The sequence below is a fragment of the Barbus barbus genome (assembly GCF_936440315.1).
Source record: "Barbus barbus genome assembly, chromosome: 32".
Classification (NCBI taxonomy): domain Eukaryota; kingdom Metazoa; phylum Chordata; class Actinopteri; order Cypriniformes; family Cyprinidae; genus Barbus; species Barbus barbus.
Window position 1 is genome coordinate 15,420,759 of NC_136760.1, and position 25,774 is coordinate 15,446,532.

The 25,774-nt window shown below is 36.4% G+C and overlaps 1 protein-coding gene across 1 annotated transcript; it reads left to right on the top strand.

Annotated features, from left to right (window-relative positions):
- Window positions 1–85: 85 nt before the first annotated feature.
- LOC306852340 (inositol polyphosphate multikinase-like) lies at window positions 86–24,697 on the top strand. Its single transcript, XM_079389086.1, has 6 exons — window positions 86–736; window positions 2,567–2,652; window positions 10,454–10,550; window positions 10,642–10,814; window positions 20,987–21,068; window positions 21,623–24,697. The coding sequence occupies exons 1-6, from the start codon at window positions 589–591 to the stop codon at window positions 22,153–22,155; spliced, it is 1,119 nt and encodes a 372-aa protein (XP_079245212.1). The 5' UTR covers window positions 86–588; the 3' UTR covers window positions 22,156–24,697.
- Window positions 24,698–25,774: the final 1,077 nt, after the last annotated feature.

The following is a 25,774-nucleotide window of genomic DNA, read 5'->3' on the forward strand; positions in this document are numbered from 1 at the left end:
TCAGTAACATCAACAGACTTTTATCGTATCCGTAGATTACACTTTTTTTTTTTTTTACCCGGAAGTATTTAGAGGTGAGCCTGCCATTCATAGAAATATTTTCACTGTTAGAGTTCATGTTTTTGTTCCTAATATTTTCACATTTCCGAAATGATACCTAATGTAACGTTAGACGTTTAATGAGAAATAATAATAATTAAATAAATAAATAGCGCGACGTGATCTTTCCGCTCGCTGTGCGTCGGAACGTCACACGCAGCGCGTTTCGGGGCGGAAACAAACAGCGCGGTTCAGTGCGATATGACTCACTCCGCCAGAATATCGTGTCGATCTTTGTGCTCCGCTCGCTCCGTATCTACCATCTCGTACCAATTACCGCGGGAGGAGTGTAAACATCTCTGAAATCAGGAAGTGGGATGTGGCCCGGCTGAAAAGCTCGTTATATGGTCGCGAGCGTGGGCGCCGTGACTGATGGCACGCGAGCGGTCACACAAGTCAGGATGAATTCGTGCGTCGAGGACAGTAGTTTAGAGAAATAACGAGCCATTGCAGTGAAGTCTTTGGTGTGAGTGTCAGCTCAGCATCATAATGGACTCGTCTGTGGCGCTGGGGAGGCTGGAGCTCGCGCGTCCGGTAATGACCCGCGGCGTGTGTTTACCTGAGAGCGCTCACCTGGACGGCTGCGTGCCGCTCTCTCATCAGGTGGCCGGACACAAGTATGGCGTTGATAAAGTGGGTCAGTACACATTTGATGTCATTCCTATTCATTTGAGCCAGGATTCTGTCATTTATAATTGTGTACTTGCCATTAAACAAGCTTTCGTATGCTTTTTAGCACAAAACTATTAAGACAAAATGTATAATGTACCATTTAGAAATAATGTCAAATTAAAAATATAAAAGCTACATTTTATATATATATCAAACAACGTTTTGTATGCTTTTTGTCAGTGAAATTTACACAAAAACAATTATGAAGCATTATAAACATGAGTGAAAAAGCAAAATTAAAGAATTTTTAAAGTTAAAGATATGTGTGCTATTTTATTCATGAAAACATTTAAATGTGTAATGTTACATTTAAAATGTCAAACTGTTGTTTTGGCCAACAAATATTGTGATTGCAGAATTTTATGAAAATTCCCACAAAAAAATAAATGAATAAAAATCAGGATAACTCGAAAAAAAGTAAACACTCATCCTGAGAACACCGTTTCAGTGGATTGTAATTTTTTTATAATACTGCCTGAAAACGTTTTTATTCAGAAACATGTTTAAGTGGTATATTTTGTAATTATCACCTGAATGTATTTTAGATTTTTTGTCTTATGTCAAGTTAAAATGTTTTACATAATGCTTTAAAATTTTATGGATTATGGTGCTGACCTTGTGTTTGTCATATAAATAGCCCTGATGCTAACACTGCATTAAAAATTAATAGACAAACAGTTTGTTAAAAATCTGTTTTTGTTTGTTTGTACATTTGCATCCACTATTAGTTCGTTATTACTGCAACATTCTTTTTGGGTGAACCTCACAGAGCCTGTCACACATTTGTTTGAGCCACACAAAATGTTATTTTGCATAACAGTCTACTTTTTAAGACCATTGTTATTATTATTTTATTTATTTTTTGCATTATGGAAGTATTTAGGCATATTACCATAACTTCTAATAACAAAAACTGTAATATAAAATAAACTATTAATAGATTTATTAATATTTATAATAAAATTATTTAAAAAAGGTGTACTGAATCATTTTTATTGTATTTTTATTTTATTCCATTATTTAATTTTATCCTCAAACATTTTTTTCATAATAAATGTGACCTTTTTTTATGAATGAGCATAATCATTCAAGATTATAAAATAGCAAACAAACTGAAAAATAAACCATCCAGATGCATTGCAATAAGAGGGGAGTGTTTTAATTGTCATGATAGTGTTATTACAATGCAAAAAAATTGTAATGATGCTAAAACAGGCTTTGTTTTATTAGCAATTTATTGTTTTCTTTAGAGTGTAGCCACGATATCGTGTAAATGTATAAATTAGATGTACTGTGAGTCGCTGGAAGAATTGCTTCAGGTAAAAGAGATATATGGTATTAATTTAAATAAAGGCTTTATTTAAATAGTGTCTGTGGTAGCAAATTCCTCCTGGTTGATCATGTTTGTTGTCATAAATTCATCCTGGTCGTGTGTTTCCTTTTGTTTATCAATGATGTGAATAGATTTTAAAATAGCTATTTTTAAAGAGGGGGAGCCTGACCTAAATCCAGAGCTTCACAGTCTATGACCGTAATCTCTAAACCCTATCAGCCTAGTTCTTAGCAGCATATAGGCTAGCCTGTGATGTCATTTACGCACACTGCTGTGATTTCCCCTCACGTCAGCTTCAAAAGGGCCTATTCACAGTCCTTCACTTAACTCAATGGATACGAGCGTTTATTCATCTGTATAAATCGATGTGTATTGCGAAAGTGTTAGCGTGTGCTTATTGTTTGGTATTTGCACTGTGATCATAACGATTATGAGATTTATTTATTTATTTTTTAATCACAGGTATCTTGCAACATCCTGATGGTACGGTGCTGAAACAGCTGCAGCCTGCTCCAAGAGGACCCAGAGAGATGCAGTTCTACATTATGGTGAGCGTTACTGGAATGTTCTGGCTTCAAAACTGGTTAAGGTCTGACAACAGCATCTGTGACACGCTGTCTATCACCGCTGTCTATCATTTTGACACGCCCTTCGAATCAGAAGCAAATCACCTTGATAACCCATGGTCATAAATATACAAAAATTATATATCCTGCATTTCATCATACATGCATGGATCCCAGAAAGGCATTGTTTACGTAAAGGAAAATTCACCCACTGGAATAACGTTAGTAAAGGCCCGTTCGCACCAAAGACAATAACTATGATGCTAACGAAGTTTTAATAATCAATCTAACTCTGAGATCAGGACTTAAAGGGATATGAAATGAAAATTCTGTCATTAATTACTCGCCATCAAACCCATAAGACCTTGTTCGGTTCATCTTCAGAACACAAATACAATATATTTGATGAAATCTGAGAGCTTTCTGACCCCGCATAGACAGCAATGGAACTGACGCGTTCAAGGTCCAGAAAGGTAGTAAGGATCTCGTTAAAATAATCCATGTGACATCAGTGGTTCAACATTTATTTTATGAAGCTTCGAGAATATTTTATGCACGCAAAGAAAACAAAAATAACTTTATTCAACAATTTCTTCTCTGCTGTGTCAGTCTTCGATGTGCATTCATGACAATACCAAGACACTCATAATTAATGGCAGGATTTTAAGTTTTGGGTGAAATATCCCTTTAACACTTTTTCTAAGGAGCACATGTGCCTGAGCGCATTGACAAACTTTAGAGAGACAATGGAAATGTATCAAATAATGCATCTACTAATCTATGCATCTCTAAAACCGCAGAACAGTGCAAGTTTAATAATCACATTAGGCTGTATCGCATCTCCTGACTTTCTATCCCCAAATTTAAGATGTCTTATATGACAATTAGATATTAAGGACTTTTTAAGGACCTGCAAGGACTTGTTAATTTCACACACGTGGTCCGAAATACATTTTACAATATGCACCAGGGGAGTTTCCTCTGAGGAAGCAAGGGAGGCAGTGTCTCCTCAAAAAATTAGATGAGAAAATAATTGATATTACAAAAATTAAATAATGCAAATATTATTAAATAGCCTATGACATTAAAAGTATAAAAGTCACTCGTTTTCTATAAAGTTAGTAACACTGTCCAATAGCTACACCTGCGGGAAAAGTTATAGTGGAGTTAGTTTAAGTTACAAGTTACTTGCCTCCCTTTGGCCCAATGACTTTCAACAGAGACCTCATAGCATGCCATGGGTTTAGTGGGGGGTAATTGAGAATGAATGGGGGAAAGTCACATGAGAGGAGGCAATGCCTCCATCACGCTATGATTGGATATGGTCAGTTATGACTGGATGTGACTGGTTTGTGCGATAAATCCCACCTCTTGTTTTCGTGTGAGCTCTCGGACTGAATGAAGACTAATTATAAAATAAGTAATCAACTCACCCGCTTAGATATCACTGCTTTGTGTCACATCAAAATTAAACTTGAAATCGTGATGATTGTGTCAGTTAGTGAGCATTCAGCTTGATGAAATGAAAGATGTATCTTCGGGTCTGTGACAGTGTTTACAGGGCTTTTATGATGTTGACCCGAAAATAAGTTAAAAACAAACAGCTGAACATCACTTCACAAATAAAGAAACGGAGTGTTTATTTAGACTAAGTGCAAATACCCCGCTTTGTTAGCCGAGGATATTTACATTAACTTCACTCACCAACGTGTGATTGGGCTAGTCAACATTACAAAAGACAGTGGTCTAAGCATGGCTCCAGTGGCGTTGGTAAAGCGCATGCCAGTCATTTTTGATGTGATCGACCCGGGTTCAATTCCACCTTTTTTCAATTTCTCAGTTTTGAAATCTCATCACATCGGGTAGCTGTAGGGACCATATTTTCCCAATATGGTGGCATCCATTTAATAATTTGAATTAAAATTATAATTTACATTCAGTACATTAGATATTTGCCACTATTTGCAATAAGTAGCCTAGTATAAATAGCAGAAAATCTTGCTATTTTAACAGTGAAAATACAATCTATATTTTGCACTTAATGTAAATAGAATATTACCAAGAAAATACTACTATTTTCACTTGGTGTAGCATCTAACTAAGAGTAATAAATGCTGTAGAATTATTGTTCATTTTAAGTTCATGTTTACTGAAGTAGTTTACTAATGTTAGCTAATGAAACCTTATTGTAAAGTGTTTCCAAAATATTGTTCAAATTGTTACTGCATTTAGTTATTATTTTGGAATAAATGTAAAAAAAAAATGCATAAAAATACTATGAAATGTAAAATTAGTACTTAAAATATTAAATGAAATAGAAAACAATAAAGTAACTGCCTCCTCATTTTTAAACACCACCACATGCCACTGGTATGCACATTAGGGATGCAATGATACCATTTTTTTCCGATCCAATCCAGAAAATTCTGAGTATCGGCCAATTCCGAACCGATCCGATTAAACACAATCTACTAGACTTAATTTTAATGAAAAATAACATGAAAAAATATATAGGGGTTGTTTGCACCTGGTAACAGGTCGTGCTTTTTGTAATATAAATCCGATCGCTCAAACCACTTCAGGAAGTTGTCTGGGCCACATTCCAGACTAAACTGGACAAGTGTAAATGCATCTGGTTGTTGAAACCACATATGCAAATTTTACTCCTCACAAAAGGTTAAAATAATAAACATGTGAGACCGTGTTATAGGCTATATGGCATGTTATAGTCAGATATGACAGCGCTAATGCAACAAGTGTCACCACGGATGAGTAGCTGAGTATCTCTTCAGAAAGCCGAGGCGCAAACTGCCGCGAATGAAACCGACGAAGTAAGACGAAGACGCAGATCTTTCCAGTGCTGATGCCGTGCTCTCTTCTGTTGCAGTCTCTGATATTGAAATCAGCTGATAATTAATAAAATGCAGCGCTTTGATTTCGTTGATGTGAACTTCGTTAAATTTGCATATAGCGCGGGAATTGAAGATCGGATTTATATCTGTTTTGCAAAGACAAGTTTATGTGACCAAGTGTAAATGGAAACGTTTTAACAAATCAGATGGATATCCGATCAGAGAAAACGGATGAAGTGACCAGGTGTAAACAGGCCCATTCATAATCTATCATAAAATACTAGGCTATTACAAACTAGGTTAGTGGATAATTTGGCAGCAAAAGTTATTCTAGAAAAATCATGAGTGCACAATTTTATAAAATCTAAACATTTAGTGAAATAACATTTATTTAGTGGGGAACAAATAAAAGTGAATATGTGAAGGTCTAAACCTGGTAAAATGTTACACATTGCTCTTTGTATTTTTTGTAAAATACATTAATGAAAACAAGTAAATGTATTTATTTATAAATATAAGCTACAAAATTTAAATTTCTTTTAAATGTATAGCACAGTAATGAAGGCAGCGACATATGATAGAGGAGTCCCATCTATCATATCATAAATGTTGCTGCCTCCATTATTGTGCTATACATTAGGTTATTAATAGCCTTGATAGGACAGAACAAGAAACGCTATAAATAATCTTTCATTGCGCAAAAGCATTATAATATGAAAAGCTCCAATAGAGAGTGGCACAAAGCGCTTTTGGCTTCCCGTGCGCAGAATGATGCGCTTGAAACAGCACGGAGTTACAGCACGCAGCTCTGCATAGAGAAGTTCAAAGCACAAAGGAAAGAGATATTGATGCTTAGCTTATTAAATCTGTGCGATAGTTTATTGAGCCTTTTCTTTTAACAGTTTTAAATTTTAGTTATTGAGCGCTCTTGGAGAGAGTTTCATCGTCTTGACTCTCTTAACCGAACGTGACACAGTTTGAATGTTGAATGGAGAATTACAGACAGATGCAGCAGAGAGAACAGTTTACGTGAACTTGAATTTAATGACTTAAATATTCATATGTTCCTCACATTAAATTATGGAACCGCTTCAGAACACTTGGACTTTGACTTTATGGTGCTTTCTAATGTTTTTGTGCTTTCGTGGGGCTTAACAATAACACAGAATAGTATACACACAATATCGGATTTGGATCGGTCTCGTCTGACTGATACCCGATCTGCAGAAAATGCCAGTATCGGAGCTGATACCGATCCTGAGTATCGGATCGATAAAACCTAATGCACATATAGAGGATAGAGTCCACACCAAAAAAATGATGACCTGTTTTTTTCCCGTTGGCCACAAAAGATATTTTGAAGAAAGATAGTAACCAAAAAGTTTTGATGACCACTGACTTCAATTTGTATTGACAGAAAACACTGAGACACTTCTCGAAATATCTTCTTTTATGATCCACAAAAGTCATACAGGTTTAGTACAACATGAAGAACCCAGAATTTCCATTTCTGTGTATTATTCTGTCATCCATTGTCTTTGGTGCAATTAGAAGACTGAAACAGAGCCATTAGCATTTCTGAAGAAATTGTTTTTTAAAAACCCATTAATGCCTCGTATAAAGATCCGTGTTGGTCATCTGATCGTGTGTGATCAGCTCTGTAATGGAATCCAAAAAGTTTTGTGATCTAATTGTTAAAATTTGTGTTGTGATCTAATCCAACAATTTGTGATCTAATTGTTAAAATTGCATAAGGAAGTAGTGACACACGTGAACGCATAGTATTTGTAGTGCAAACACTAATGTCCTGGACGACAGTGAAGGGCCACCCAGTCACCTGTCAATCCAGCACTGCACCAAAGCAAGGGTTTAAATCGTTGTTATATGTAGTGGTTGACCAGAATAAATATACTTTACTATATATATATATATAAAGCTGATGTATGATATCATACCATTTAATTTAAGTACAGTAAAACCAAGCCTAATAATTGCTGTGGTTACTTTCATATTTATTTTACATCTCATTTACTAAACTAATTGGAAATAAATCATTCAAAAACCAATCAATTAAGAAAAAAATAAGAAATTAAAAATGAATACAATTTATTAAAAAATTAAGATATTAAAAGTATAAACACTTATATTTACACAATTTAAAATGAATAAAAAGGAGGGGGTGGGCACTGTAACCAACAGTACACTCAGTAGTTGAGTTTGTGTGCACTGGGAATCACATTTTCTCAAAGAAAGTCTAGGCAGCACAAAATTCTCTTACAGTATACAGCTGCTAACAGGACCAATGGCCACACACCCTGTACGTGCTGCTGCAGCAAAGTTTCAAGAGTGAGCTTGTCTGGCTCTGCAATCAGGGTTAGTTGTTTTGTCAATATCCACCACCTCGATGGCAGGCAATTATTTCAGTTTAGTTGAAAAATCGCTCTTCATAACACAAGGATCAAGTCCAGCATATGTTGTGATTTTCTATTTATACCTTTCTCTTGTTATAGTGTCTAAACAAGTACAGTACGGACTTTCCTCCATCTCATCAATTCTGCTACCCTCCATCTGAATTTCGCGCATCATCATCAGAATCACGTGATTGCAAACAAGCTATAGGAAACGATGATTGAAAGTGTCACATGAAAGTTCCCCATGCAGATTTAGTTCGTGTTCAAGTAGGGCTGGGCGATATGAGCAAAAATTAATTTCTCTGTATTTTTTGGCTGATTTGCGGTATACGGCATATATCTCTATTTTCTACGCTTTTGTATTTGGATTAAACAAATAAAGTGAATGTAACCATGTAGGCATATATTATGTGCAAAAAAATGGTTAAAACCACATTACATTTTAACATTGTAACATTGCAATCTAAAAACAAAAATAATGCTTTTAAATCAGAAGTTAAATTTACTAAACTAAATATTAAAATCATAAAATAGCACAGACTAGTTGAGTAAAAATACTTTTTTTGATTAAGAAATTGATTACCCCATTACAGTTAGTGCTATCATACAAATACACTTAATTGTAGGTTTAAAATTCTACATATGTCACATTTATTGTCCAACTACAAATATTTAAGCAAAATGTATATTTTAGTCAGAATTATTGCGCTCTGTCTGTTTGGCGAGCATCTCTGTCAGCGGCACACGCAGCCTTTCTGTCAGAGCATCTGACGGGGCGAGCGCGAGCCGCTTTAAACTGAAACTATAAACTACTTTATCTTACGAGTTTTGTTAAAGCTCTTAATATAAAGCTTGTCACATGTTTAGAACAAATTGTATTAAGCACTTTCTCCACAGCAGTTCAGTCCTCCTCTAGATATTTTTTCAGATGTGCTCGTTTCAAACTACTGTAAATCGATATAAACGGTATTGCCTCATACCGTATCGTTTATAAAAAAATATATCGATATATCGTACAAACTCGTTATACCGCCCAGCCCTATGTTCAAGTTGGTCGCACAGATTCACCACACTGAGCAACAGAAAGCTGCTTGGTTTGAAAATGACTTCTGTGTGAGGTGTAGGGCTGGGCATCGAGTTCGATACTTTTTAGGCACCGACCGAATTGCCTCGATACCACCGAGTATCAAAAAACGTCTTGTCGTTCGGTACCAAATTTCGATACCTAAGGGGTTAATCTCATTAACGTCAGTGAGCCAATAAGCCTGCAGCACTAGGTGTGTTTGACTAGAAGTGACGCGGTGCTGATTGATCAGTGTTTGACATCCACGAGAGCGATTCGAAAGCGCACGGAGCAGTCTGCTCTCTATATCGCGCGGTTTGTTTACTACACACAGACTGAAGCTCGCGTGACATTTCAGCGTCTGCTGTCTCACTAAATGAGGACATAAACACATGAACGACAGCTCCAGAACTGCTCTGAGAGTCACTTCATCAGCATTTTACCGTTTGATTCGAGTAAAACTTGCGTCATATCATATACACACAGAACTATAAAGGTATTCCCGGAAACCCGTCAAAATAAAAGTTCAGATTAACTTGGAAGACACTGCGGCAGAAATAAATTAATATTGTTCAGCAGAGTGTACATACTGCTACTACTAGGCTACTATTAAAATTATTAAAACTCTTATTTTTTTTAATGAATGATCACACAACATTTCTTCCATGTTTTAATTTTAATAGTAAAATTTTGTTTGCCAAAATAAATAGTTTTATTTTCAATAATTTAAAAGAAAAATTAAATGAATGTTTTATGCCTTCATTTGAAAACCAGATACAGAACACAGAATTTCTGAGGAAAAAGAAAACATTTCATAAGGCTGTTTTAAGAATAAATTAGACATACTACAACATAGAATTTAATAACAATAAAACATATTGTGAAAGAAAATAAAACATCCACTTATGAAAGTGGATAAAGATTTAAAATTTCTTGAAGTCTTTAACAACCTAGAATAAATGAATAGAAATGATGATTCTGTCTGAGCTATGCGTTTTAAAACGAGCACGCACTAGTGTAAACTGAAAACTTTGAGCTTTATTAAAATTATTTGTACTGATTTATTGTGTTGGCTATATTTTGTTCCTTTGTGCAGTGGCTCAGGAGATGAGTCTTTGAGTCTGTATACATGTCAACAAGCTGAAAAATAAAACCAAAGTTTTTTGAGATAATGTAATCTTGTTAAAACTGTTTTCATAAAATTGGTATCGGAAAAAGTATCGTTCAGCAACCGGTATCGAACTCAAGGTATCGGTATCGATATTGAACATTTTTGAACGATACCCAGCCCTAGTGAGGTGTGCTTCATACATTGATATATTGCTACACTTTTCTTGTCTGCGAAATGTAGCCAAGTTTTGCTAAAGTGACTGCACATTTACAGTATTAAACGATATATACTGATGAATCCATTCCGATACAGAAATTTCACCGTGGGATCTTGTTGTTTTTGTCAGGTGTATGTTGAAGACCACTGCGACCCCTGTCTTGTAGACCTCCAAGCACACCTTCCCAAGTACTATGGCACGTGGTCCTCACAAGACGCTCCCACAGGTACACCGATGGATGCATGAAGCTATGAGGAGATTGGTGGATATACTGTACAGCATGTTTAGTCAGCATGTCTGTTTGCTCTCTTCCACAGACCTGTACCTCAAGCTGGAGGATGTGACACGCAGGTTTCAGAAGCCATGCATCATGGATGTGAAGATTGGCCAGAAGAGCTATGACCCTTTCGCTTCACAGGAGAAACGGGAACAGCAGATCAGGAAATACCCGCTGATGGAGGAGATCGGCTTCTTGGTTCTGGGAATGAGGGTATGTTTTTGTCTTTAAAATTATTTTATTGATTTATTTCTGAAAAAAGTACACAAACACGCTCACTACCAATTTGCAATTAACAATACACTATACACTAACAATTCTTTTTATTATCAAATAATCTGTCATTTATTTCTTTGGATTGATTGATTGAAATAAAAAAATAAAAAACGTAATAAAATATTAGGCAGAATGTGGAGCATCAATTTTGATATTGAATTAAAAATAATTTAAGGCGGTGAAATCAAAAATAGTGAATGTCCCTTTACCGTTACTGATCTCACAAAAAATTTATAATTACAGTTACATGAAAAATTTATAAAAATGCCTAACTTTAAATATTTGAGTTTTTTTTCCCCCTCTCTTATTGATTATGGCTGGCATACACTACACAACATTTAAATCTCAACATATTTTAAGACACTAGGCCTCATACACTTGCTGAGTGACAATGAAAACAATGTATTTTAAAACTCAAAATATCTAATGTTTGATATCCTCCAACTGGATGGATTCATAACCTAAAGCTAAAAAATCTGACTCTATGACGATCATCCAATGCATGATTTTTTTAAATTTTTTATAAAATCTGTCAACTCCAATATACAGACTGGCAACTATAGCATTAACTTGTCAAAGCTGTAAATCGGGATAAAAATGTGTGAAGTCGTGTAGTGTATTCCAGCCTTTAGTTGTTGCAGCACTAGATACTTTCATATATAGTCAGGCAGTTATAAAGGGTTCTTTTTAGTGTGCAGATTAGGGCTGCACAATTAAATGGTTAGTTCATCCAAACATGAAAATTAGCCCATGTTTTACTAACCCTCAAAGCATCCTATGTGTATATGACTTTCTTCTTTCAGACGAATCTAGTCAGAGTTATCTAAAAATTTCTTTGCTTTTCCAAGCTTTAGAATGGGAGTAGGCGGGTGTTTTTGTTCAACAGTCCAAAAGTAGTCAAATAAAGTGCGTGCAGCCATAATAAAATGTGCCTCACACGGCTCCAGGGGGTGAATAAAGGGCTCCTATAGCAAACTGATGCGTTTTTCTAAGAAAAACATCCATATTTAAAATGTTAAACTTTTTTCTCACTTCTGCTGACTGTCATATGTGCAAGCCATTCCGGGCGTAAAACATGGGCTAATTTTCATCTTTGGGTGAACTAACCCTTTAATCGAAAGCGATAGTCAGGCGCATGTTGTCAATAAAGCCGGTTCTGTAATCAGTAGTAAATCTTCATCACGTGCCTTCAGATTGAGCAGCATTTACTACACAGAGCAGTAGTTCACTGACAAGCTATGCAAAAATAATCACGCGATTATCAAAATGTAGAAATAGTTTGCAATAATGAAAGCTGTTTGCTTAGCTTCTCAGTGAACTACGGCTCTGTGTAGTAAATGCTGCTCCCTCTGAAAGCACGTGAAAATACCACATTTAATAATGTTTTTACTCCAAATTCACTTCATGACGTCAGTCGAGTGTTTGAAATAAATCCTTCTGTGAGATGATGTGGCTTCTTCAATTAGCATTGCATTATTATATACTTTATTATAATGAAAATGTGCTTGAAAACGAAAAAAAAAAATCAATCAGTTCACTCCGAGCAGAATCGATATTTTAACGTTTCTGTTCCTGCGTTCCTCATGTATTATTATCGTTCCGTAACCGGTTAATACCGGTTAATAACGTTATTTATTTATTTTATTTCTTTGCCAATAATAATAATAAAGTACAACGTTTTCTTTACTAAAGAAAAAGAAAAAAACAACACAGAAAATCTGGTATCTTAGCCCGCTGCACTTAATCATTGCAATACAGCATCGTCTTTTATAGATTTTGGCCAAATGTAGCCTACTAAACAAAAACTAAAATATCTGCTAATGCTTTAACGTCATTTAAGTATTTTTTTCAAGATATTTAAAAATGTTTGCTGCATTGTTAAACGCTCTTATAAAGTTGCGTTTTGAGAGGCAACAAAAACATAGGCTAAGTCGCATTTTATGATTACATTCCGAAATAATGTAGGCTAAAATGCTGGTAAAAGCAAAATGTTTACAAACATTATAAACACAGTTCCTTTCTCTCCACCACAAATCCTCTAAAGCTAGGTTTTAAATGGAGGATTTAAAGCTTTTAGGCTATACATTTTAGGCAAAAATTAATTAATTTAAGGTGAAACTGATGCCTACCTCTCTCATTCGGCTCGAATCCAAATCAGGGCTCCAGACAAAAAAATCGAGTAAGGAGCCATTGGCTCCTATAAAAGAAAAACTTAGGCGCCAAATTATTTTTTTAGGTGCCACAGAATAAAAGTGGTTTATTTTATTATTATCATTTTATTTTTCCCCCCTATTTTAACATTTCAATCATTTTGTCATGTGTTTATGTCTTATCTTTACTAGGCTTTATCAGCATTTTAATCCATCTTGTAGATGATCAGGTCGACCGAGGGACTAAGGTTCACTTAAAGTGTGAATTAAATGTCTTTTTACAACTTGAAATATACAGTCACAAAGAATTGTTCGTTACACAGAATCTGTATCAATATCATGGACCATAAGCATCACTTGGCAACTGAGTGCAGTGTGTCCTATAAATGTTGTCATGTCTTTCACACATTCAGTCTGTTTTTCTTCATTAGTAAAATGCAATTTTATAGGAGGAGTTGAATCATGTACAACAGAATAAGTAAAAATAATATGCAACAGCGCATGAATATAGCAAACCGCTCCTCTTTATAGTTATTTTTCTAGCTGACTGATGAGTTTATGGACACTGAGTGGTTATTCTGAGGTAAATGTATTACAATGCAATGTTTACAAGCTTTATACATTTCCTCAGTTTGAAACACTGAATGAGTACAGCAGTAAGTTGTACTATAGGCTTTCTTATTGCCCACCTTTTGATCATGTTCATTTCATACTATAGTAGTAAATCGAAATATATAATGGGTGCACTTGCTGCTTTAACTGAGGTGCTAAAGAGATCGCGCCTGAGCATTAAGTGCGATACTCTCCGCTCGCGCGATCCGGACGCATACACGGACCGTGTGGACGCGGGGTACTGCTGTTTATATTACCGACAGTGTGCGCTTGTGGTCCGCATTAAAGAGCACCCAAACCGCATCATTTGAATTTCGTAGCATTTTAAAGCTGATACTTTGTTTATTAAAAAGTAAGACAGCACAAAGCTTTTTGCGATTACTGGATGGCAAGTGCGCTTCAAATAACAGGAAGTCCATGCATTAACAGAACACAGCATATAGACTAAGATCTCGATAAGAAGATCTGTGATTATTGAAATTAGCTGATAATTAATAAAATTATCCATTGCTTTCATTGACGTGAACTCCGTTATATTTGCATATGAAGCGGGAATTGAAGAACGGATTTATATCCGTTTTGCGAAGACACATTTATGTGGCCAAGTGTAAATGGGGAAACGTTTTAACAAATCATATAGATATCCGATCAGAGAAAATGCATGAAGTGACCAGGTGTAGCCTAAACAGGCCCTTTCAGGTCTCTCTCACTGCGTTCAGCAGACTGTGTGCGGCAGAGACGAGGACTGTTTGAAACTCTTTTCAGTAAAACTTTGATGCGCATCGTCTTATGTAAGTTTAATAGTGAACGTAACAAAAGACGTGAGCGCAAAACAATCGGGAAAAAAGTCCTTTCATGCAAATTATATATAGTCGCCAGTGGCGACCTCAGCAAAAACTTCACTCGCAAATTAATATTTTTGGTCGCAAATGCGACCATTTTAGTCGCAGTTTGGAGCCCTGCAAATGTTTTCATATTCGCGTCTTATCTGGATGCTAAACTATTATTATTTATGAAATAGGCTTTGTGCTTCACTCGCATCAATCATCATCCTTTGCATATCAGTGGTCAAGCTGAATGCAACAGATTGTACAACGGAGCAGTGCTACTTATATGGTTCTATAATTGTATTTTTATAATCAACAGGCTGCAATATCGCCAAAATATGTTGTCTGTGTGCGCGTCAAGCGCCGGCACGATAGCCATACTGGTATACAGATACATTCTGTCAAGCTTTTGCAAAGTAAAGAAAACTACTTTCTGCTGTCGTTTTCCTTTCCATGAACTTTGGATCGTGTCACAATAAACCGAAACTCAGCTCTTTTTTTTTTTTTTTTGTCTTTCGTTTTGTTAATCTGTCTATGATTTAAGTGAAGTATATCTTGTGCGTAGCCTATACATATTCCTTTTTATGTAAGCCTATAGTTTTATTCTGTTTTCTCCATTCACAGAAGCGATGAAGGTGCGTGTGATCTGAATCCATCTTACACTATCCTCGGATAAACTCTAATGCCGGTGCATTGCCATATTGCGACTTACCTTTGACGAGTTCACAGCTGAGCGCGTCAGCGCCACATCTCCAATATAGGCCGTAGCATTCTACTTGAATTTGTGATTGGTTGACAGGAAATTTCAAATATTAAATAACGTTATTAAGCGGTCAATGGCCATTTCAAATTTTTGATTCTGTTCTGAACTATAAATTTTGATTTCGTTTCTGGTTCTGTTCCTGTCAAAATTTCGTTCGTTTCCGGTTTTCGTTCCTTGAACCGTTTCAGAGCCCTGCACAGAACCGTGCTTCACTGACAAGATGCGCATGCCAATCGCTATTGCTATTTCATTGCGATTTTTCATGCAGCCCCAGTGCAGATATAGCAAGGTCCAAAATAGGTCTGTTTTTGAATGCTTTAGAAGGGTTAGCTGCTGTCACCTTCACATTGTGAAACTTGTGAATTGCATGTGGGTCGTGTATGCTGTGTAATATGAAGCAGAACCGCTGGGGTTGAGGTGTCAAAGTGGCTTCAAGTAGTAGGCAGCTGATGTCAAAGACTCGCCTAACACGTTCTGATGTGGTTGTTCCACTCTCTACTGACTCTTTTGAATCATCACTACTTCCTGTATACAACCCAAACACTGCAGTCCTTAAGATGTCTGTAGATGCTTTTATTCATTGATAAAGAAGTATAGTACTTATTACTTACAGCTGCCTTACTCAACTTGATCTTTCAGTCCAGAATGTGGCTTTGCTCTTCCAGAGGTCTTGCCATTTCATCTAATGATGATCTTCGGTACAGCCGGTGCCAGAGCCTTGTGTTTTAAGAGGTTTTAGGCTTAATCAACAGTCAGCAGCTTTAGAGCAGACAGAAGGGGGTAAAGCCATAGCGCTGTGTGCACTGCAGTCACATGTTTACTGAGCCCTGGACACATCAGGCAGTAGTAGTTCTGTCGTCAACACTGCTGGAGTGAAGTGTTTAGATAGCTTGGGAGGGAAATTTGGTCTGTATAATCAAACGGAGCATGCAAGAATGCTTCCTAAGAAGCCTATTTAAAAAAGTGGACTTACTGCAATAGTTGACGCAATCATAAATCCTCTGTAAACTGGTGAATTTAGATCATCTCAACCACTGTAGTTAAGCATAATCTGATCCGTTTAACCACTAGTAATTCATTCCTGTGATGTAAAGCTATATTTTCAACATCATTACTCGAGACTTCAGTGACACTTGATCAGAAATCATTTTAATATGCAGATTTGCTCAAGATACATTTCTTATTATTATCAGTGGTGAAAATTTGGACCAGTAGTGTGTCAATATTAATGCTCTTGAAATTGTTATTTTATTAATGAGCATACAGAGTGCTTATATTTGTATCTGTTTGGTATCCATGTTCTGTAAACGATCCGTGTGGATCTGAACGAGGCCTCTGCACCAGCTGTCTTGCGTAAGACATCCTGTTCATTTAGCTTACGCTACCGATCTGACTTGTTTAGTCATACGTTTTCTTGGCAGCTTGTGTATGTGACTCAATCTTGGAAATAGCACAGAAAATTCCAGAGATATCTGTAATTTTTCAAAGCTTGACATACTTTTGGGGATTGACGCAGATGATGACAGCTTTTCTTGTTTGAGTGTCATTACATGTAGTATGACATCAGTGATGGACTAATGCCTTGAAAGGGTGAGCCATTCTAAGGACCCACAGGTCCAAAGAGCCCTTAACATCCCCAAATCCTCTTCTATGTTGTGCAAGTAGTTTTAAGAATCCCATCTGTGGTCTCCAAAAACATTCGATCCTCCTCTGCTTCACATTCTAAAACTGAACGGAGAGAAGTTCATGCAGTGAGTCATATTGTCAGAAAAAAAAAGTAAAATCTGTTCACCAAAAAAGAGAAGAATAGCCTAAAGCAAATAACCAAATCCTATTAACTATAATGAAGGAACTTTTTTTTTATCAATTTATCAATTGTTTACATTGATATACAGTGATAGTAAAGATATTTATATATGTAAAAAATATTTCAATTTCAAATTAATGCTGTTCTTTTGAATTTTCAGATTTTTCTACAATTCAATCAAGAAAAACTATTTCCAGTATCAATAAAAATAAGAAACATAGAAAACAATTAAATTGTAATAATGTTTCATGATATTACTGTTTTACTGCATTTCTTTCAAATAAATACAGCGTTGTTGAATGTAAATGTCTTTCAGTAACATTACAAATTTGTAATGATTCCAAACTTTTGACAAATAGCGTATATATTTCAAATAACAATTGTTAAAGAAGAGGTAGGGGTTAGCATAATACAAACATCATTTGCTTAGTATGAAGTGACTTAATGTGTGGGGGTGGGTGTGTGGGAGAGAGAGAGAGAAGGATATGTTTGGATATCTGTACCATCAGACAGGATGAGCTTATCTCACCGTGGCCTCGCCCAGCATCCTCAGGGTCTTTTGCTTCTCTCTTGAGAAACACGGGTGGAGACCTCTAAACTCTTTATCATCAGCTCATGATGGATGAGGTTTACTCAGCGCTCTTCACTTATGCCAAGCAATGTCGTTCTTTATTATCTCAGAGGAAATGTGCAGGTTGTCTGAGAAGAGGTCTTTATATGTTTTGCCTTTTGTCATTTGTACACGGATTTAAATATGTAACGTAAAACTTTCCTGACTCTATTGACGTGCATGTGTGACACGTGTGTCAGTGCATCTTCCCTTTAATAAAGCCAAATGCCTTTAAAATAAATTAAATAATTTGGTTTAACTTGGAAGACACTGCAGCCGAAATATATTACTATTGTTCAGCAGACAGTACATACTGCTACTATAGGCTACTATTAAAACTTTTTTTTTTTTTTAAGTAATGATCACACATTTCTTCCATGTTTTAATTTTAATAGTAAACCCCCTTTGTTTGCCAAAATAAATGAATAAACTTTGATTTTCAATAATTTAAAGATAAATTAATTGTTTATGCCTTCATTTGAAAACCAGATACAGAACTCAGAATTTCTGAGGAAAAATAAAAAATTTCATAAGGCGATTTTCAATTTCTTGAAGTCTTTAACAACCTAGAATAAATTAATAGAAACGATGATTTTCGTCTCAGCTATGCGTTTTAAAACAAACACGCACTAGTGTAAATGTAGCCTAACAGATGTGTAAACTGAAAACTATTTGAACTTTCTTAAAATTATTTGCACTGATTTATTGTTGGATATATTTTGTTCCTTTGTGCAGTGGCTGAGGAGATGAGGCTTTGAGTCTGTATACATGTCAACAAGCTGAAAAAATTTTTTTTTTTTGAGATAATGTAATCTTGTGTGGCGGGAGGAGCAAACGACAGACACAGTGGGCGTGGCGTCAGGCCTCGGAGAGGTTTTTATTAAACAATAATAATCAAAATAGTGTCCAAGGGGGGAAAAGTGTCCAAAATAAACAGGGGATCTGGTGTCCTCGTCGTGCTGTGGGGTACGTGAAGAAGGGCAGTGTTCAGAAAGGAAGGGTCCAGGGAAGGGGCGGAGTCCGGTGGTCGCACGCGCTCCCCTCTCGGTTCCGGGAGCGAGTGGCGGCGGCTTCTCTCGAGCTTCGTCCTACTCTTTGGCCCCCGGAGCTTCTGGGGGATTAAACGGCCCGGCATCCTGGCCCATCAGCCGTAACGGGTGCGGCAGTCTTCCTACTCGACGCGCCCTTCCTGGACCCACGAGGACACCAGCGTGCATGCACAGGGAAGAGACTGGTCTCCCGAGGAGAGGCGCGCTCGGCATTTAAACGGCGGCGGTGATGAGGCTCTATTCACATCAGGTGCGCCTCATCACACGCCGCCAGCCCTGGCTGTTTCAGCGCCCCTCCTCTCTCACACACCCACTCCTGTCGGGAGCCTGGTGAAGGGTAGCGAATACGGGACGGGGTGGTGATGATGATAAGGGGGGAGGCAGCCGACTCGTCACACTTGTTAAAACTGATTTCATAAAATTGGTATCGAAAAAAGTATCGTTCAGGAACCGGTATTGAACTCAAGGTATCGTATCGAAAATTTTTGAACGATACCCAGCCCTAGTGTTAATAGAGTGGTGCAAGTATGAAGTTAAAACATGAAAGAATAATTCTCCATGGTTTCCCTCGAGATTTGCCTCTGGGATTTTACAATTTCAGTTCATGAGTAAAATAAGGTCTGTAGTAAACATAACTTGACAATACTTCGATGTTTTGCTCTACAATGTAAATTACACACACCCATATCGAAAACACAAATTCTGAAGCTATTAAGTTTATTTCTAGTAAGTAACTACTGAAGTTGTTTACCATAGACATTGTTTTACTCATTAAAAAAAAAAAAAAATATATATATATATATATATCCCATGATGAATTGGTCTTCTGGGTTCAGATGTCATGATTGCTTATACTAATACACTTATAATAATACACTCTTATTACCTTAGTTTGTGCTTTTCTCTTCAGTTCAGCAGCAGCCTCTTTACTAATGGCGAAACTGTAAGTTTAACTGCTTCAAGAACAGTGGTGTTACCACCTCGCTACTGAGAAATGTTCTGTAGCTTTTTAGCTGCGAAAGAAAGCTTGCTTTCCATTGATAATAAAAACGTAATCATTTAGTAAAAAAAAAAATAATAATTTTGTGGGGAAACAATGTTGTCATTTTATCCTATTGTTTTTTTTTTTACATTTATTGGCCTAGTCAGTGTCATTGTGGGTTTTAGATGTTTTGCTATTGTAAGCTGTAAGGACCTTTTGAAATGACTGAAATAATTTTGTGAGGTGATATGGGCATGTGATGCAGTAAAGATCTGCCTGGAACTAACATAATTGCATAATTACCTTAGAACGTTCAACAACTAATCACATTCAAGCATTCAACAACCCACTTAGTATTATATACACTGTTAAAAAAAAAAAAAGGAAATGTACTGATAATTTCTGCCAGGACATTATCAATTAATTATACAAACATTTTTGTTTACCCTGCAACACAATGCAATGAAGTGAAAAATTCAAAATAAAGGTAAAGTGCCTGTAAAAAATCAATACAGAAAATTCTTTAATTTTAATGCAGTACTTACTAGGCTGCATTTAATACAGTACATTGTGCCCAATTTTTTTTTTTTTTTTTTTTTGCAGTGTAATCGTCAGAGTGGATTTATATTTGTATTTTCATATTTAAAATTTGCATTTCAAACAAGAATTGAGCTTTTGTTTTATTTTTATTTTTTTTATTTGTGTATGTTGGATGTTTGTCTTGTTTGTTTTACCACTCTGTCTCAAAGGGCAGCTTAAGTAAAAGAAGCACAGTCCAGTCATTTAAGGAAAATGATTGGTTGACCTTTTACTACATTTAAAAAATATGGAAATTTGAAATCTTCAGGATGGGAGTTGTCTAAAATTGCACATAGAAAGGGCAGTGAGGTCCAGTTTCTTGGTGAAATATTGATGGGGAGCAGACGGTATGTAAATTCTCAGTCTCAGGCCATCCCAAGAGTTTAGCTCTCTGCCAGCCCGTACGGAAAAACAGATGGATAAAAGAGCCGATCTGCATAACCACCAAGCAAACAGAGCCATTACTCATAATTGTGCTGTTGATTTGGATGATATAGAAAGGAACTTAATGCTCCTCTCAAAATAAACCCAAATTACACAGTACAATATTACATTGGCTTCCTCATCGCCCTTTCCAGAAGTTCAATTTGAATTTCATTTCCTCACTGGAGTTAATTCAATCAGAGGAGATACTGTAATGACCTTGAATGTCCTCTAGAGGGAGAGCCAGATCTGTGACAAGATTATTCATATGCAACTCTAGTTTAAAATGTTTCTTTCTGGCTTTTAGGTGTATAAAGTTGGCTCAAACAGCTTTGACACATATGACCAGCATTATGGAAGAGGTCTCGTGAAGGACACGATCAAGGAAGGTAAGGTCAACCACAGGGTCAAAGCATCATATTGTTGACACCATAACACTGTTACCTAAAACAGACTATGTTTCTGTTGCATTTACTGAAGATGAATGAGGAAAACCAGTTTAATTTACTCTTAAAGACCCCTTGAAATGCCTTGACAAGCACGGTGTTCTTTCGTGGATTGAAATTTGTCTTGTAAAATGCTATTGGGACATATCAAAGGTTTCCCTTTTTTGTTTTTTTTCAATATTATTATTACTGATTTTCACTTGATTCCCTGAGAAGCATGCTTCGCAGTTTGAACCACAGAAAATATTCTTTACTTTTTTATTTTACTTATTGTATTGTATTTTGTGTGTGTGTGTGTGTGTGTCTGTGTCAAATTTTTGTCAACCGAGCCAGTCAGTTCACATCCAAGTTCAGCTTTGTCTAGGATTGCCTGATGACAAAATTGAAATAGTTTCATATTAACTGTCGCAATATAAGACATTTGACATCATCTATGGTTGTTTCCTTCCTGACTCGTTGATAATTCAGTTACGAACATCATCCTCATTGTCTTGCAGGTTTGTCCAAGTTCTTCTACAACGGCGACATTCTCCGCAAAGACGCCATCACTGCCAGCATCCTCAAAGTCCAGAAGATCCTTCAGTGGTTTGAGGGCCAGAGTCGGTTCAACTTTTATGCAAGCTCTCTGCTCTTCGTCTACGAGGGCATCTGCGCTCCCAGTCTCGTCTCTCAGACCCTACGGGAGAGCCCGATCGCACCCGAGGCCTGTGAGCAGAACAACAACATCGATCAGAGCCTCTCCACCATGTACTCCCTGCACAAGAAAGGCTGCGGCCGGAGCCACTACCAAGCCAAACAGGACAACGGCGTTTGGAGCTCCTCGCAGCAGCCCAACGGCAACCGTGGCTTGGCAAGACTGGAAGAGGACAGGAAGGAGAGCAAGAGCGAAGCGGGACAGGAAACAGTCAGTGACGTGGAGGTAAAGATGATTGACTTTACACATGTCTTCCCTAGTGACGTTCCCGACCAGGGTTACATCTACGGCTTGAAGAACCTACTGAAGGTCCTGCATCAGATTCTGCAGGAGTGATGGAGTGGTTCTTATTGTTGAAGGTATGAATTGTGTAGCCACTTTCATGTCCATCCACCCGCCTTTCTCAAATCTGCACTACCTACACCATCAGTGGAGTAACATGTTTGTAATCCTTTGTCTACTGTATGTGCTTTAGTCTTTTAAAAGCTTTGTACAGTTTGATATCTTACTCAGGTAAATGAATCTATAATGCTTGTGTATTTGTCCCGACAAAAGAAAAAACACTCATCATATTATGCCTCAGATATTACGTATTAGTTCCTGTTTCCAGAGTCATTGCGGGATTTTTTTTTTTCTTTTTATCCTTTTCTTTTTTTTTTTTTTATCAATGTAATTGAAAATAGGAGTTTGACGAGCGAGGATGTAGGAAAATATATTTCTTTCGTTTATGCTGCCAATAAGACCCTGCCTGATTCAGACCTGTTGAATTGTGAATTTTATCGAATTTGTTTTTTTTTACATGATTTGAACAGAATTAAACCTTTGTAAGTGTGTTCATGTTCTGTGCTTACTGATGCAATATGACTGAAATAACAGTGAAAGTAGTGAAGTTGAGATCATTTATTTTTTTCATTGTACAGCCCTTGAGGTTTGTCTACATCAAATGCCAAAGTTTCCATTAATGAAGTGAACTTGAATTGTGATTTTAATAATAGTCTTTCTTCGGAATACCAACCAATTTGCTTGGGTGTCCAGGTATTTAATTAAATTGTTTGCACACATTAATTAGGTGACTGCATAGGACATGATAGGAGCTAAAATAGACATTTAATGTTGCTCAATATGAGTTTTTACTTTTTTTTTCATTTAATTTGATTATTTATTTATTCATTTTAGTTATGCACACACACACGCACACAAAATCATTAGCTTGAAATTGCTAATTTTGAGTGCATTGTCAAAATGTCAAAAATGTGTTATTCGGCCTTCACTGGAAAAAGTCAGAAGAAGAATGGAAATTCATTGGTCTTTTGTGTGGGAAACCTATCTATTGCATCCTTTTTCAAATCTCAGGCATAGCATTTTAATAAATTGGTCTTATGCTTACGTGTATAACAATCATTCATTTACATCTCAATATGTCTTGCTGAACTCATCAGGAAATGGTGTCCTTCTACAAGTTTCACATGTATCTCTTTTGTTATGTTACTTGTGTTATTTATGTATTATGTTTTATTAGCTTGGTTGTCATGGATGTGAAAAGACCACAGCTAGTATACTGCGGCTAGTGTACAAAAAACAATGTAACATTGTTCACATGCACCTTTAAAGTGGCACAACATGAGGAAAGTTGCTTTCTGTTTGTACCCATAAAGACAAAAAGTCCACGAATAGCATAGCTCTGTAGAAATGTGTCTTTGGGCAAAGTTTAAAAATTGCCTTTGTGCCTATCAAATAAAAAAATAGTTCCTGGTGTATTAAAGGTGTTCTGTAGACCTCAAGAACTGCAAGTGGTCTAAGCAAGCTCTGGAATAGTGCTCTCCATTATAATAACTTATGTCATGTTTACATTCTACCTTTATGGTTATCTGGACAAAGACACATTGTTATATAGTCGTACATGCATAGCTCAATAATTAATGTCCATTAATCATCTTATTTATGCACTGAAAGGAAGTGAAAATGTGTACATTTATGCTTTTTGTTAATTACTGAAAATGGTCTGTCATTTGATTTCTTTTTCTGATTGTTTGTTTTATAACTGTTTTTGTTTTTTAATAGTATATAGCACCTAATTGGTAACTACTGTATGTGTGGTGCTTAAAGCACTTTAGTGAGCCTTTGGTGAGACTGGATATTTCCCTGTGGAATAAATTGATCATCTTATTTAAGGGCATGCAACTGCTGAATCTCAATAAACGGACAAATGAAGTCTAAACACTCACATCAACATTTGTACACTGGCTAGATCTTTTGTTCGGTGGAACGCCAGGAATATTTCCTTGCCATTCATTTTCCGAAAGATATGATGCTATCTCTTTGGTGTCCTAACGCTTGCTGTTCAATATGCTGAAATATACAGGCCTGGGTTAGTGGTGTCACAAAATACGTCCATTTTTGAAAACCTGACTTAAACTTTGTATAAACTTAGGGATTAACACAAGGCGGCAGAATTCTGCAAATAAAAACTACAACTCAAATGTCATCACATTCAGATGGTTTCCAAATAAATAATGTATTCAAATGTTAGCCATGGTTTCCTGGGTAGAATCATAGCCCTGAACTGTTTTTATAGTGATTTTTATTTTATTTTTTTCATGAGAATTGTATAAACTAAGTTTGTTGTATTTGGCAATTATCATCGAAAAGTGAACGAACTGAAAACCGATCAATGAACGCTCTGGTTTAAGCAAATCTGATGCTTACTGACCTGTATAGTGTGTAGTCTTTGGAGATGCAATGTCTGTTCAACCCTGATCTAATCGTTCTCCTAACGAATTACCACTTTTGAATATAGACATATGAACTTAATATTTACTTGGATGATATTGTGTGTATATTTGGCAAATTTTCATTAATAAAATCTACATTTAATACCAGTTTTGTTGCTTGTGCTCATTTTATGGGATGTTTTACACAATCAAATTTGGGATTTTCAAAACTTACACATAATTAAAATATATTTACCCTCAGGTCATCCAAGATGTAGATGAGTTTATTCATCATCTTCATTAATCCACTCGGCCCCATTTAACATCTTGTGAAGTGAAAAGTTGTATGATTGTAAGAAACCAATCCAGCAAGGCGTTTTAACTTTAGACTGCTTTTGGCAGAGTCCATAATCCAAAATAACACCGACTCCAGTAAAAAGTCCATCCCATGTTGACCTCAAACATCAAAATCCACCAAAATATTTGTTTAGAACCATTTCACTCTGTTTTCGCTTGCATATTTCTCTCCTGATTCAGACGAGATGAATTATCACTGGAAAAAGAAATATAGCAGAAAACAACTTAATTATTCAATTTGTTTCTTACAAACACAGCTTTTCACTTCATAAGATGTTAATGGAAAAAGTGTGGGTTATTGTGGTGTTCCAAATTGTTCCCATTAAGAAACAAACTGATGTACATTGGATCGCCTAAGGGTGAAAGAATTAACAAATTTTCCTTTTTGGATAAACCATTGCTTTAATATAACTCTCACATTCTGAAGACAGAAAGCCACTGCAGCATAGCATTAGCATGTAATGTCATTATTAGTGGTGTTTGGCAAGGCAAATCTCATTTGTTGTTCAAATAGAATCACTGTTAAATTAGGCCATTGTAATGTCTTGGTCATTATATTTAAAGGATGAATATCATGATCAGTAATGGGCTCATCTCTATGGAGGGGGTGACTGAAAGCGTGAACTGGTGTAGAACTCATGCCGTATCTACCGAATGCTGCAAGTGTCAAATTGATCTGGGTGGGTGTAAGATGATGTGATAAATGCACAGACACACACACAGATTCATCATTGGGTTTTTTTAATGTCACATGTATGACCGACCAGTGCTGAACCGCTTGTCTCTCCTCACCTGCACCTGGCTTGGTGGACCCATGTGCCATTTAAAGTCAACTGACTGTTTACTGTAATGAGTGGTGATGCATAATACAGGGCTCCAGGCAACAA

Coding starts and splice junctions, on each gene's coding strand:
- LOC306852340 (XM_079389086.1), top strand. CDS start 589: ATGGACTCGTCTGTGGCGCTGGGGAGGCTGGAGCTCGCGCGTCCGGTA. Junction 737..2,566: donor GTATGGCGTTGATAAAGTGG/GTCAGTACACAT, acceptor TTTTAATCACAG/GTATCTTGCAACATCCTGAT. Junction 21,069..21,622: donor GAAGGACACGATCAAGGAAG/GTAAGGTCAACC, acceptor ATTGTCTTGCAG/GTTTGTCCAAGTTCTTCTAC.